We start from the raw sequence: 12,751 nt of genomic DNA, 5'->3' as shown, positions 1-12,751 counted from the left end.
CTCCACGTGATTTTCCTGCCCTTGTTCCTGAGGTTCCCTGGAAGGCTCGGAACTAGCCGAGGAGCCAAGCCTGGGGGGTCGGGGCTTGTGTCCAAAGCAGCATCGTTCTCCCCCCTCCCCCCAGTCCCAGGCTCCCAGGCAGGGAGCCCATTAGCAGCCCTGGGGCCTGGCCCCGATTTCTCCCCACTCTGGGAGCGTGTCCCTTAAAAGGGCCATCGCCTGTGGCTTAGCGGGAGCCCCTGCGAGCGCTCTCCAGGCATCTCAGCCTCTTCCTTGGTGTCTGCGGCGCTTAACGTGCGGACGGGGCAGCCCCAGGGAGGCCGGTGTCAGGCCTGTGAGGTCGTTTCTGTGCTGAATGGCATCTGCTGCCCCCCGGGGCCGGACTGTTCCCGATACAGCCGCGGAAGCCCCGGCCGAGGGCAGAGCCCCCAGATGGCAGCAGGGCTGGCGAAGGCCCCAGAAGCACAGGCTGCCTGCCGGCCGTGGGCCCAGCGCCGGACTCGCTGCAAGCCTCAGTTTGTCCGCCTTGGGAAAGGTCTCCTGAGGCTCCTGGGAAATCGTTTGATGTCTGTGGGGCGCGCAGTGTATGAAGGAACTGTCAGGAATCAAACGGAAGGGAGACTGTGTTTGTCCTTGGGAAGGACAACCCGAGAACACCGGGGACAAGCCCACGCCCTATTCTCGGGATCCAGGATGGCCCCGAGAAAATCTGGGTCAGGAACTCCTGTTTGTTTGGAGGGAGAGGGAGCGAGAGAGCGCTCCTGCAGGGAAGGGGCTGCTCTGGTTCTCTGGGTGGCCTGCAGGGTCCCGCCTCCCTCAGGGGTCCCAAGGCTGCCCAAAAGGCCAGCCAGCTGCCACCGAGACGTCTCTGTGATGGCTGCCTCTGGAGGGGACTTTGTGATGGCTGCTCCCCAGTGATCACTGGGGGGATCACCACCTCCAGGGGGTCTCTATGGATGGAGCACTGCCTGCCTCCTGGGCTGGCCCTTGTCCACTCTTCACTCCCAGAACAGGTGCCCTCACGCTCGCCCCGAGGCTCCTTCAGCCCATCCTGGGGGGCTGGGGACCCGCCCTCAAGGCCCCTCCCCAGCCTGGTAACCGAGCTCACCCAGGCCTGGCACCTGTCGGCCGCCCCAGTCTGGGCCTTGGGGGATCTTTAGGTCAGTCGGGGGGGGGGCAGGCAGGTGTGAGGCAAGAGAAGGGTTTTTGCCTGGTCTGAGCTTAGTGAAGATGAAGGGGGGGGGGCAGGGGGGAGAGAGAGTGAGTGTGTGTGTGGCCAACAGGCGTGAGCCTCGCAGCCCATCATCAGGCCTTTTAATGTGATCTGAGAAGCTTTGATCGCTGTACTGGGCGGAGGCCAGCCTCAAGGGAGGCTGAGGAGAGGCTGGGGAAGGCCCCTGGTTCTGCTCCCCCTGGGCCTGGAGGGGGGGGGGCAGCTTCAAGGCCCTTAAAGGTCTGTGGCAGGGAACTGCTCGACTGGGACAAGGCCCCCTTGCCGTCCGAGTTTGGGGACCTGGGTTTGCTCAGCCCAAGAGGGGCTGGTGTCCTCAGGCTCTGGAGCTGGGGCCTCGGCAGCTACCAGGGAGCTTCCTCTAGAGGCTCCTGGGCCTTTGGAAGAAGGGGCTCTCCACAGGGGATAACATGGCTTAAACCGGTGAGAAGATAAGCGACCTGGCGGGGTTTGTTCTGCCAGGGCCCGGTTGGCCTTCAGAGAGGCCCCAAGAGCAGGGGCCGAGGGCTTGAGGACACCTGGGCTGGCACTCTGATCTCCGAGGATGCCCGGGCCGCTCTCGGGGTTCCGGGCCTGCGGGCCCCTTCCAGAGGCAGGGACGTGACACGTGTGTCCTCTCCTCCCACGTGACTGCGACCAGCCTGCCAGTAGAAGAGCTCCTGTTACGGACACCTGATCCCCACTGCCATGTGGCCCAGGGAGAAGGTTCAAGTGAAATCCGAGCGGGAGCCTTGGGCACGGGCTGGCGAGGAGGCGCCAGGGACGCGTCCTCTTGCAGGCTCGTTCCACCCCTGGGCTGGGTGTGAGACAGAGCGGCTCCAGGCTCTCGCTCACGCAGGGGATTCATAGGCAAGAGTCAGGGTCCTTTAGACAGAGGGAAGGTCCGAGAGGACTGTGAGCAATGGGGCAGTGTGGAGGAAGGGGGAGGGCAGGCAGGGCTGGCGCTGCCCGCTTCCTACCTTCCTTGGGGAGTCGGCGCTAGGCGAGAGTCCCACTGCAGCCCGCTGCTCTCAGAGGCCCTGAGAGACCCGACTGCCTGGGTTTGGGGCCTCCAGAGTGGGATCTGAGGTCAAGGAAAGAACTTGCAGGTACGAGTTCGGTGACTCAGAGATGGGGAAGCTGCCTGAGAGAAAGCCGAAGGAACCGGTTGTTGCGGCTTGGCGTGGAGCCCCACGAGGGGCTGAGAGGCTCGCCGTCCTTTTTAAATTAAGGAAGTTTGGAGCGAGCGCCTTCTGTCTTCATCAAGGACAGGAGGAAGCGGCCTCTGTCTGTTTGCCACATGAATGATTTAAATGAGAGATAAGTTTTCTGACCTGACCTGCACTAACTTCCCCTGATCTCTGGACCTGGTGGAGGCCCCCGGCCTCCTGGGCCTTCTGCCTCCCATCTCTGCCACCTCGAGCCTTTCTGGAGGCCTCCTTCAGACCCCCTGGTGTCCTCTGGGAAATGGTGGCTTGGAGGTGTTCCTCATGCTTTACAGACCGGCCCATTCCCTCCTCTTCTCTCCCTCTTTCTCACGCTTCAGAGCATGAGTCCATCTTTTAGAGCTTTTAGATCAGACACATTTGGCCATAAGCGGCACGGTGAGGCGGTAAGGCCCCGTAACTAAAGCTCCCCAGCCCTGGGGGCCTTCTAGCCCTGGGCTTGCCCAGCCCACGATCCCCCTTTCCCTGGAGGCCACTTGGTGCTGCTTCCAAAATGGCCCCAGAATTTTCAGCGTCTCTTGGCCCCACATCTTTGGAAGGAGCTCGTTCAGAGCTCACTCGGAGCCAGGTGAGAGGCCACCTTGTGGAATGTGGGATTCGGGGCGCTTTGTTCACATTATCACCGTCCTCTCCCTCCTTCTGGGGAAGAACAGAGCCCCCTCCCCCCCCAGTGCAGTCCAGCTCATCACACACGGTTGTCGAGTTTCACAAAAACCAGCCTCTCATCATAGTTACGGGAGGCTCTGGGGGCCTTCTCCAAGGCCCTTTGGAGTTTAGAGCCTCATCTCTGGCCTCCTTCATTCTCGGCCCGCCTGGTGACCGGGGAGTGGTCTGGGCACTCTGGAGGTCCCCAATGTCAGATCGGCCTCAGGGAGGGATGTAGGCGCTGCCCCTGACGCCCGGTTGCCTGGTTAGTTCAGATCCACCCAGCAACTGGCCGCCGATGGGCCCCGCGGCGGGAGGAAGAGGCCAAAAGGGATGAGAGCACGTTTCTGATGGAAAACAAGCCGGCCGGCTGTCAGAACCAGAACGGCCCCTCGCGGAAAACACTTGAACTTTTGAAACCAACTGGGCCACAAGCCTGGAACATAAGCTAGAAGAGGAGAGAAAAGGGCCTCCGGGGGAGGGGCCGGAGGACCTCTAAAGACCCCTCTTATTTCTCTGCAATATGTTCCTCATTTCCCGGACAAATCCCAGGAAACAAAAGCACCAGATTCCAACAGAGTTGGCTGGTGTCGATGACTGGGCCAGCAGCAGATGGCACATTGAGTTCAGTGTAGACAAATGGAAAATAATTAGCGTGAGAACAAGAAGCCGGGGACTAGATGGAACTGTGGTGAGGAAGAGGAGCGGAGGAGCCGTGGCCACCGCCTGGCCCCTGGCCCTCCCAGAGGGTTGCCCCGAACAGGAGCCCTCTGCCCCCCGATTCACCCCCACCCAGCCCTGAAATTCCCTGTTTGGAGGATGGGGTTGGAGGCAGAAGAGCTGGTGACCCAAGGCCCCTGGCAAGGGGTTCCTCCTCCCAGGCCTCCCCAGGGAAAGGAGCCGCCAACTCGGGGTGACTTGGAGCTCTCCGAGGTAGACCCCGTGTCCCAGACCGTCCCACTCCTTGACTCCACCGGCTGATGTTGGAGAAACTCTGTAAAAAGGCCCCTCTTGTGCTGAATCTGGACCCAGCCCGGGGCAAGATCACGCTGCTTCTGCTCCAGCCCATCTGATGTGTGAAAATCGGCAGCTTTCGGGCCTCCAGCTTGGGTTGAACACACCCGGCCCCAAACCCACGCGAGCTTGCTCTCTCCCCCCCCCCCTCCTTCTTTGTGCCGGCCGGTGTCTTTCAGACCCCGGCTTCACTGCCGGGCTCCCCCCAGCGGGCTCTGAGACACCTCGGGGAGGTAGAGCAAGAGAGAAGGAGAAAGGCAGAAAAAGGCTCTTGGGGCTGCTTAATGGCATTTCCCTGGGGGCTTCTGGGGCATTTTAGAGTGAGTGCTGAGGACTCGAGGTGCGTTAAAAATCATCGTGGTGATAGTAGCACAGGAGGCAGTGAGACAAGTGGAAGGGCTGGGCTGGGAGGCAGCCGGCCTGGGCTCCTGCCCCAGCTCTGATGCTGACTGTCATGTCACTGTGGGCCGGCTGGGGAACTCTGCCCGCGTTTCCTCCTCCACAAAATGAGGAAAAACGCTTGTGAGACTAGGATGAAGGGATGTTCATGAAGGACCCAGGGAGGGGAAGGAAGACCCTGTCCGCATGGAAGAATTAATGCTCCAGGGCAGGAAGAGATTGTGCTGCACTCAGCTTCCCTGCCTTCCCTTCCCTTACTCTTGCCATTTATGCAGAAAGAATGTAGCCAAGTGACTCTGGCCCTTCCTGGGGTGGGAAGAGCTCCCAGAGCCCTCCCTGGGCCACAGCTCCCATCCCAGAGCTTTGGGAGAGTGACCTGCTCCATTGGCAGGTGAAGAAACTCCCCCTCTTGGGACCATCCAGCTCCTTGCCACTTCGCTGCCCACAGTATGGCCTGGTCTTCCTCCGTCAGGGCTGGTTCTCTGTCCACTGGACCTCCCAGGCTCTCCCGGAGTTTTGGGGGGTGAGTTCTCGGGATCACGGCGCCTCCCAGCATCTTGAGAGAGTGGCCACATCCCAGGGCCGCCCGCTGGCTGGTGGGCTCGCTCTGTTCCCCGTGGGGGACGTCTCCGGGACGGGCCTCACGACATCTGGGCGAGGCTCCATTGCTGAGGTCTGGGGGTGCAGAGACAGGGAATAGGAAGGGTTCCTATTTCCTTCTGGAGGAGCTTCTGTTCTAATGGGGAAGGTGGGCGCTGTGAGCACGTGGATCTCTGTTTGCAGTTACCTGTAATGGGGACCAGTGCCCATACATACAGAAGGAGGAGAGAGGAGCCTGCGAGCTCAGGACAACCACAGGCTGCAGGGGGAAACGGGGTCTCGACATGAGTCTTGACAGAAAAGTGGGATTCTGTGAGCTGGAGCAGGGAGAGCAGTTATCAGTCACTGTGTGTAAGGAGCAGTGAGGGCCTGAGTGGGCGTGGAGGCTGGACAAGGAGAAGGGACCTGGCCCAGATAGCTGTTGTCAAGGTGGAGCTGAGGGGAGTGAGCAGTGAAGGAGCCAGAGCAGAACTGGGCCAGAACCCAGGGGGCCGGGAGCATGGGGACCCCCAGAGAAATAGGGGAGTTTGCAAGGAGTGACTTTGAGGGGAAGGGCAGTGAATTCTGTTCTGGCCGTGTGGGGTCAAAGATGGAGCACAGCCAGCTGGAAACAGCCGGCAGGCCCTTGGAGAAGCAGGCCCAGAGCCCAGGGGAGGCACTGGGCCTGGAGAGCCAAGCCGGGGGCCATCGGCACAGAGACGGGAGCTGGACAGCAAGTGAGCAAGGGAGAGGACGGGCCGGGGGGAGCGCCCAGAGCTTTGCAGTGGGCCGGGATGCTGGGCCAGAGAGACTGAGGAGCAGCTAGAAGGAGAGAGGGTTAGGAGGAGGACGGTTGGCAGCACTGGATGCAGCAACCCGGTGAGGGACGAGAGCCGAGAGCGGGCCACGGCACGTGCCAATGAGGGACCCTTGGTTAAGCAGATGGGGGTGGGGGAGGGGAGCGTGCAGCCGCTGCCCCAGAACCTTCCCGATGTATCGACAGCGCGGGAGCTCCCTCAGGCTTTGAAGACTTAGGAGAGAAAGGCTTGATCCTTCCATGTGAAGCAGACGGTCCCACCAGGGTCTCCCTGCTTATGTGTTAGACGGCCGCCCCTCCCAAGGGGTGAGTGACCCAGTTGCCGAGCCAGGGAGGGATGGGGAGAAGTTCGGTGAGAAGAGGGAGCTGCCGTAAGAGACTGGGCCCCGGGCTGGGGCAGCTGCTGGCAGCCCTGGTGCCTCTTTCCCTCTGTGTGTCTCAGTTTCTTCAAATGTAAGATGCAGGAGTTGGCTCAGGTCCTCTCAGTTCCCTGTCATGGGGTCTGTGACCCTCGGTTTATGGCCCGAAGATCTGAGCCCCCCCCCCCCCCCCCCGCCATGGCAATTGTCTGGGCCAGGCCTGCAGCCTCTGCTCCCTCTGCCCTCCCTGGTAACGAAGGCCAAAGAGAGAGCCTCCATTTGGGTCTGATTCTGTACCCCGCTGGCCAGCCTCCCCTCCAGCCCAGCCTCCCCCAGAGAGCTCAGCCAGCCTGGGCAGGAGTCCACGCAGGCCGGAGCGGGGCCAAGGGAAGGGCGAGGAGTCTCTCCCCACCATCCATCTCTTCGGGGGCTCCGAGCTCACTCTGCCCTGAATTCCCAGCTCCCGGGAGCCGGCCAAGCGAGCCAGCTTCCCCGCTGTCAAGCCCCTTCGTGCTGTAACCTCCTTGAAGGTGACCTAGAAAGGAAGCCCTCTGCCCCGAGTCCCAAAGGCTCTCCTGGGGAGGTGCTGTTCTGCGAACCACAGACGTTGGCGGGGCCCAGGGAGGGCCTCGGGAGCAGGGGAGGTGGGCCCTGCCGGGCAGTCGGCTCAGCACGTGCCTCGAGGCCCTGTTTGGGAGCCGCCAGCCTGGGATGCCCAGTGCCGGCCCTTGTGCTCTGCAGTACCAGGGGCACCTCTCACCGGCCTCTCAGCCCCGCGCCCAGCGCCTAGCACCCAGTGCCCAGCACGCCACTCCTCAGGGCAGGCCTGACCAAGTCACTCCTGATGCTCGGGATCCTCGAGCTCCTCTCCGCTGCCTGCGGGATCAGCTTCTTCGTGGGCCACCTCTGAGTGGGTCCCCTTCTGTCTCTGCCTCGTCTCTCGGGCACCTCCTCCTCTCCTGCCTCTTCGAGCCCCTGGCTCCCTCGTGGGCTTTGCACCTCCCTGATACCCCTCCCCCTCCCCAGAGTTCCCTAGATTCACCTGGACTCTCCTTCCCATTTACCTCTGACGGAGTCTGGGTGACAAAGGCCCCCCCGGAGCCAGATCCCAGTGGTCTGGGGAAGTCAGGCCCCCTCTATGGGACCCTGGAGAAAGGGATTTGAGCCCATTGGGCTCCAATGGTTTTGGAGATGCTGCTCTGACCTAGAAAGGAGCCCCCTGCCCCAAGTCCCAAGAGGAAGCTGGGGCCCCGGAGGATGAGCCACTTTGGGCCTCTGCTTCCCCTTTCCAGCTCCTCCCTCTGTCCCAGGAGCTCCCAGTGACTGGTGGGCTGCAGGTCAGCCCCTCGAGGGTCACCCTCTGCATCCAGTGACTGCCCTGGAGCCCCCTAGCCTGGGTTTGGGCCTCCAGGCTTCAAGCTCCCTGGGCTCCCTGGGTTGGGCTGGGCTTCTTTCCCAGCCTCCTCCTGACCTCCGTGTCACCCTTCTCCCTCACGGTAGGCAGGAAGAGGATCTAGTCACAGCCCGACTTGGAGAGGAGGGAGTGTGGGGGATTACAGAAGCAGGAGCGCCTGATGGGAGAAGGCAGCTCTTCTCCCAAAGAGATGAGTCACAAGATGGGGCGGCAGGTGTCTGGGGGAGCCCCTGGGCCGCCAAGCCAGGTCTGTGTTGGGGCGGTCCCGGGAGCTCCAGCCTTTTGTGTAGCGGAGCTGGACCCCGGCCCCTTCTCGAGGGAGGCTCCTTTGGGCGGCTCCGTCCCCCACCTCTCCGGGGACGTGGGCAGAGACGGTCGCACCGATGCCAGGATTGGGAGGCGTGGGGGTCGCCCACAGAAAGTGTGCCCTTTGGGGTCCCCGGCAGTGGCGGCTGCCTGCAGAGAGCAGAGGGCTGGGCTCCCTGGGGCAAGGGGCTGCGGGACTCCATGCCCAGGGCTCCATGGGGGCCAGGGATGAGCGCCCCCGGCCACGGCTGTGTCCTTCACCTGCAGGGAGTGCCAGGGCTGGCAGTGCCAGGCGCTTAACGGGGAGGACTCGGCAGTCACGGCTCTCTGACGGCGCCCCGGGGCCTGCCAGGAAACGAGATGTTTTCCCATTTGGGCTGTGAGCTTGGCGGGGCTGCCAGCCCAGGGGGCGCTGCTGGGCCGGAGCAGAGGGAAGCGGCGGACGTTCGGTGGGCTCCATCGGGGCTCGGCCAGGGGAGGAGTCCTCAGGCTGGAGGGCAGAAAGGGGGCAGCCTTTCCTTCCAGGGAACAGAACTGATGGTGGGATTTCAGGCATTGGCCCCCTCAGAGCGTGGCTTCTGTTCCCCAGGCCTGGAAGGGCCTGAAGCCCGTGTGTGTGTGTGTGTGTGTCTGGAGCTCGGTGCCCCTTTGGGGACAAGTGTCTGGGGCTGAGTGGGAGGCTGCAGCCCCAGGGGGCTGGTGGGGGCCCGCTGGGTCAGGCCCACCTCTGGGGGGGCTCCTGTTTCTGAGCCCTGGAGGGCGGCCCCTGCCTTCATCAGCAGCCTTGTGCTCTGAGCTGCTCTGAGCCGGCCTTCAGGAGGAGGGGGATCTCTAGGCCGTGCCCCGGGCCCTTCTGTCCCCCCACCCCCACTCCAGCTTGCTCACTTTCCCTCCTCCTCTCTTCCCAGAATCCGCACTCATCTCCTCAGAGTGGGATGATATCACTTCTGGAGGGTGGGGAACAGGGGGAGAAGGCCGGACCCCAGCTTGCCCACCCACCCACTCACTCAGAGGAGTCCCAGGTGTCTGGATGAGGCAGCTGTGCCTGTGCCACGCTGCCACGCCCCCTCACCCACCCAGGGGCCACACTGGCTAAATGAGGCGCTGGTCACTTCCCTCCAGGATCCCACCAGTGCCCATGGATAGACACAGGGCTCGGACAGGGGGCACCTCGGGCTGGCCCACAGCTCCTTCTTCATGGGGGTCCCCCGACCTGGGTCAGGGGGGTTCTAGTCTGGAGGAAACACACTCTTCCCCCCCCCCAGGCCCTTCCTAAGCACTGGCTCCCCCCCCACACCATGCTGTGGCGTCCCCTGGCTGCTCAGGGACATCTCTGCCCAGGATCCGGGTCAGGCCCAATCATTCCTCATCTCTACCCTCATCCTGGGCTTCCTTTGCAGAAGCCCCTGGAGGGGCAGGGCTGGCTGTCAGCTGTGAGACCCCTGAGAGTGGGGGGCAGCTGGACCGGGCCCCCGGGCCCCAGCCAGTAGCGCTCCTGTGTGCTTGGACTGGGGATGCCCACCCAGCCCTCCAGGCCTGGGCTCCCAAGACAGTCTCAGGGGGAGTCCTGAGACCCAGAGAGGGGCAGCCCCTTTCCCAAGGAGGCACAGCATCCCTGGGGAACCCACAGTGGGACTCAGCGCTTGCTCCTGGCCCCGTGTCCTTCCCTCCTCTCCCGGGCGCAGGGTTAGTGGGGGGGGGGGGCAGAGCAGGCCGCCCCCGCCCTGAGCCCAGGACGGCAGGAGGAATCACTGAGGGGCAGCCCCGGGCCCACCCCCTGCCCCATCCCCAGGGCCCAGCCTGCCCGGAGAGGGCCACGGGCGCATGGGGACGTCTTCTGCTCCTTCGCAGGAGGTGAGCGTCGCGCCTGCTGAGCCTCCCCAGACCCGCTCGCCATGCCCGGAATCGTGGTGTTCCGCCGGCGCTGGTCTGTGGGCAGCGATGACCTCGTCCTGCCGGCCATCTTCCTCTTCCTCCTCCATACGACCTGGTGAGTGCGGGGTCCCGGGGGGAGGGACAGCTCCCACTAGTGCACCCGGGCAGGGAGGGGGGTGGCCCCCGGGAGTCCCTGCCCCCCCAGGCCCCGGAGGCCCCCTTAGCGTCTCCTCTCAGAATCCGCCCTCCCTGTGAGTACCCCTCAGGCACCGAGCCGGGCCCGCCCATGGCCTAACCTGCCATTGCAGGGCCCCGAGGGGCTCCTTAGCAGGGAAGCGTCTGTGGGCGCGCTGCCTGTCTGCCCGCGGGGCTTGTCCTCGGGGTGCTAGGAAGAGGGCCACAGACGGCCGCTGACCACCCGGCCACCACTGACCGCCCGGCAGGTTTGTGATCCTCTCCGTGGTACTCTTCGGCCTGGCCTACAACCCCAACGAAGCCTGCTCCCTCAACCTAGTAGACCACGGTCGCGGCTACCTGGGCATCCTCCTGAGCTGCATGATCGCCGAGATGGCCATCATCTGGCTGAGCATGCGGGGGGGCATCCTCTACACGGAGCCCCGCGAGTCCATGCAGTACGTGCTCTACGTGCGCCTGGGTAAGGCCACCTGCGCCCCCTGGCAGTGCCCCTGGCACATGCCCCCTGGCACCCTCCCCTGGGCACACATGTACCCCCCTGCACACTGGCCCTGCTCTCCTTGCAGCGATCCTGCTCATTGAGTTCATCTACGCCATCGTGGGCATCGTCTGGCTCACCCACTACTACACCTCCTGCAACGATGTCACTGCCAAGAACGTCACCCTCGGTAGGTCCCCGCCCTCGGCGCCCAGAAGGGGGAGGGGCCAAACACCCCGGGGATGACCGGGATTCCACGGTCTGGGACCCCGAGCTCGAGGGCACCCAGAAGCCAGAGGGGGAAACTGAGGCTCAGAGGTGAAAACAGGGCAGGAGCCTTACAGGACGTGCTCCGTGAGACCCACAGACAGTTCCCTCCTTCCTGCTGTTCTGGGTCCAGGGCGTGGCCTTCCCCCCCCCCGGCTTGGGGGGGGGGGGGGGGACTCCCGTTCCCCCCACAGAGGGAGAAGGAAGGAGAGCCTCGGGTGGCCCTGACTGCCCCCTCCTCCCTCCCCACCCCCACGCCCCAGGGATGGTCGTCTGCAACTGGGTGGTCATCCTGAGCGTCTGTATCACCGTCCTCTGTGTCTTTGACCCCACCGGAAGGACCTTCGTCAAGCTGAGGGCCACCAAGAGGAGGCAGCGGAACCTGCGGACGTACAACCTGCGGTCAGTTCGCTGCCGGGGCCAGGGCTGCAGGGGAAGGGGCCCAGGGAGGGATCGCCGGCGCGGGGCTCTCCTCCCCCCTCCCCGGCCTCTCCCCCCCCCCGGCCTTCCCCCCCCCCGGCTTCTCCCCCCTCCCTCCCTGGCCTCTCCCCCTCTGCCTCCCAGCACGTATTAACTGTACATGAGGACACAGACGGATAGTGGGGGTCATGCCCAGAGAGCCGGGCGGGGAGGGCTCCTGGCAGGAAGGGGCTCTGGCCCAGGAAGGCCCCGACTTAACAGAGAAGGCAAAGGCGGCCATGTTTGGCCACAGTTGTACTAAGGCCCAGGCGCCGTGAGCCCCAAGTGCTGCCTTCTGCCCTGGCAAATTAAGGGTCGTGCTCTAAACACGGGGGGTGGAGGGGAGGAGGAGGAGGAAAAGGAGGCATGGGGAGGAAGAAGGGGAAGGGGAAGAGGAAGGAGAAGGGAAGAAGAGATGAGGAGAAAGGGGAGAGGGGGAGGGGAATAAGGGCAGGAGGGATAAGGAACAGGGGTGAGGAGGAAGAGGAAGAAGGGGAGGAGAGATGAGGAGGAAGGGTGAGGAGAAAGAGGAGAGGGAGAAGGGAAGAGAGGAGGAGGAAGAGCAGGGAGAGGGGAAGGGGAGGGAGGCCTCTCCAGCCGCTCCCTCCTTGGCTGTCTCAGCGCTCAGGAATCAGCCCTGTGGCTGCCCATGGGCCCCCTCCATGTCTCTTTGAGGCCAGCAGCCATGAGCTCAGTGTCCGGTTAGCTCAGAACTCCTTCCCCGAGGGGCTCCTCCTTGCCCTGCTCCGTCCTCCCCAGGGGCTTCTCCTTGCTCTGCTCCTCCTCCCTGAGGGGCTCTTGCCCACCCTGCCCACTCCAGGGCTGCGGCCGGAAGCACAGTGTGCTCTCTTGCTGTCAGGGGCTTTGTGGTTGAGATGCTTTAATTAAAGAGTTATTTGGCGGCCCTAGAGGTGTCTGCTGGTCCCCACCGCCTCCGGCCGTCACTTAACACTCCGGTGCCATCAGCTGCCCCTGGAGAGCTCCGGGTCCCCGCATAAGGGCCCAGCCTTTGTGCTGGGCAGGCCCGGGAAGCCATCCCAGCATCCTTTGCTCCCAGATCATAGGGAACTCCTGGCAGCCCCAGGTGGCTCTGAGGAGCCCAGTGTTTCCAGCCAGTTGAGGAGCCCAGGAACTCGAGACCTTGGGGCCCTTTGGGGGGGGCGATCACTAAGACCCAGCCTGGGCAGGTTCCCAGGGCCTGACTCTGGTCTCCCCAGGTGGCCCTGCAGAAAGCTCTTCCCTCCGGTCCCTCTCAGGTCCAGCAGAGCCCTGGCCCAGCCGGCGGCTCCAGGGGACGAGCAGTTTGCTCTTGCTCGGGCCTCTGAGTCCTTGGCTCCGGCCAAGCCCTCCCGGAGTTCCAGGAGCAGCCTCGGACTCTTTCTGCCTTAGCTTTCCCTCCTGGGAGGCCCTATCGACCCCGGGCAGGGCAGCCAGAGGCCGGTGGCCTCCCCGGACACTCAGTGGTTCTTCTGTGGCTCGTGTGGCCAGGCCAGGGGCAGAGAAGGCAG

The 12,751-nt window shown here is 63.8% G+C and overlaps 1 protein-coding gene across 1 annotated transcript in view; it reads left to right on the top strand.

The window, feature by feature from the left end:
- Positions 1 to 1,249: 1,249 nt before the first annotated feature.
- The window catches only part of DAGLA (diacylglycerol lipase alpha), a 34,915-nt gene continuing 23,413 nt past the window's right edge, over positions 1,250 to 12,751 (top strand). Inside the window, exons 1-4 of the mRNA XM_031943656.1 lie at positions 1,250 to 9,959; positions 10,288 to 10,499; positions 10,606 to 10,707; positions 11,048 to 11,186. Coding sequence (XP_031799516.1) covers positions 9,865 to 9,959; positions 10,288 to 10,499; positions 10,606 to 10,707; positions 11,048 to 11,186 — 548 coding nt within the window. The 5' untranslated portion in view covers positions 1,250 to 9,864. The remainder of the gene's footprint in view (positions 9,960 to 10,287; positions 10,500 to 10,605; positions 10,708 to 11,047; positions 11,187 to 12,751) is intronic.

The sequence above is a fragment of the Sarcophilus harrisii genome, chromosome 6, assembly GCF_902635505.1.
Source record: "Sarcophilus harrisii chromosome 6, mSarHar1.11, whole genome shotgun sequence".
Taxonomy (NCBI): Eukaryota; Metazoa; Chordata; class Mammalia; order Dasyuromorphia; family Dasyuridae; genus Sarcophilus; species Sarcophilus harrisii.
Note: the sequence above shows the minus strand (reverse complement) of the source record. Positions and strands in the feature narration are given on the sequence as shown.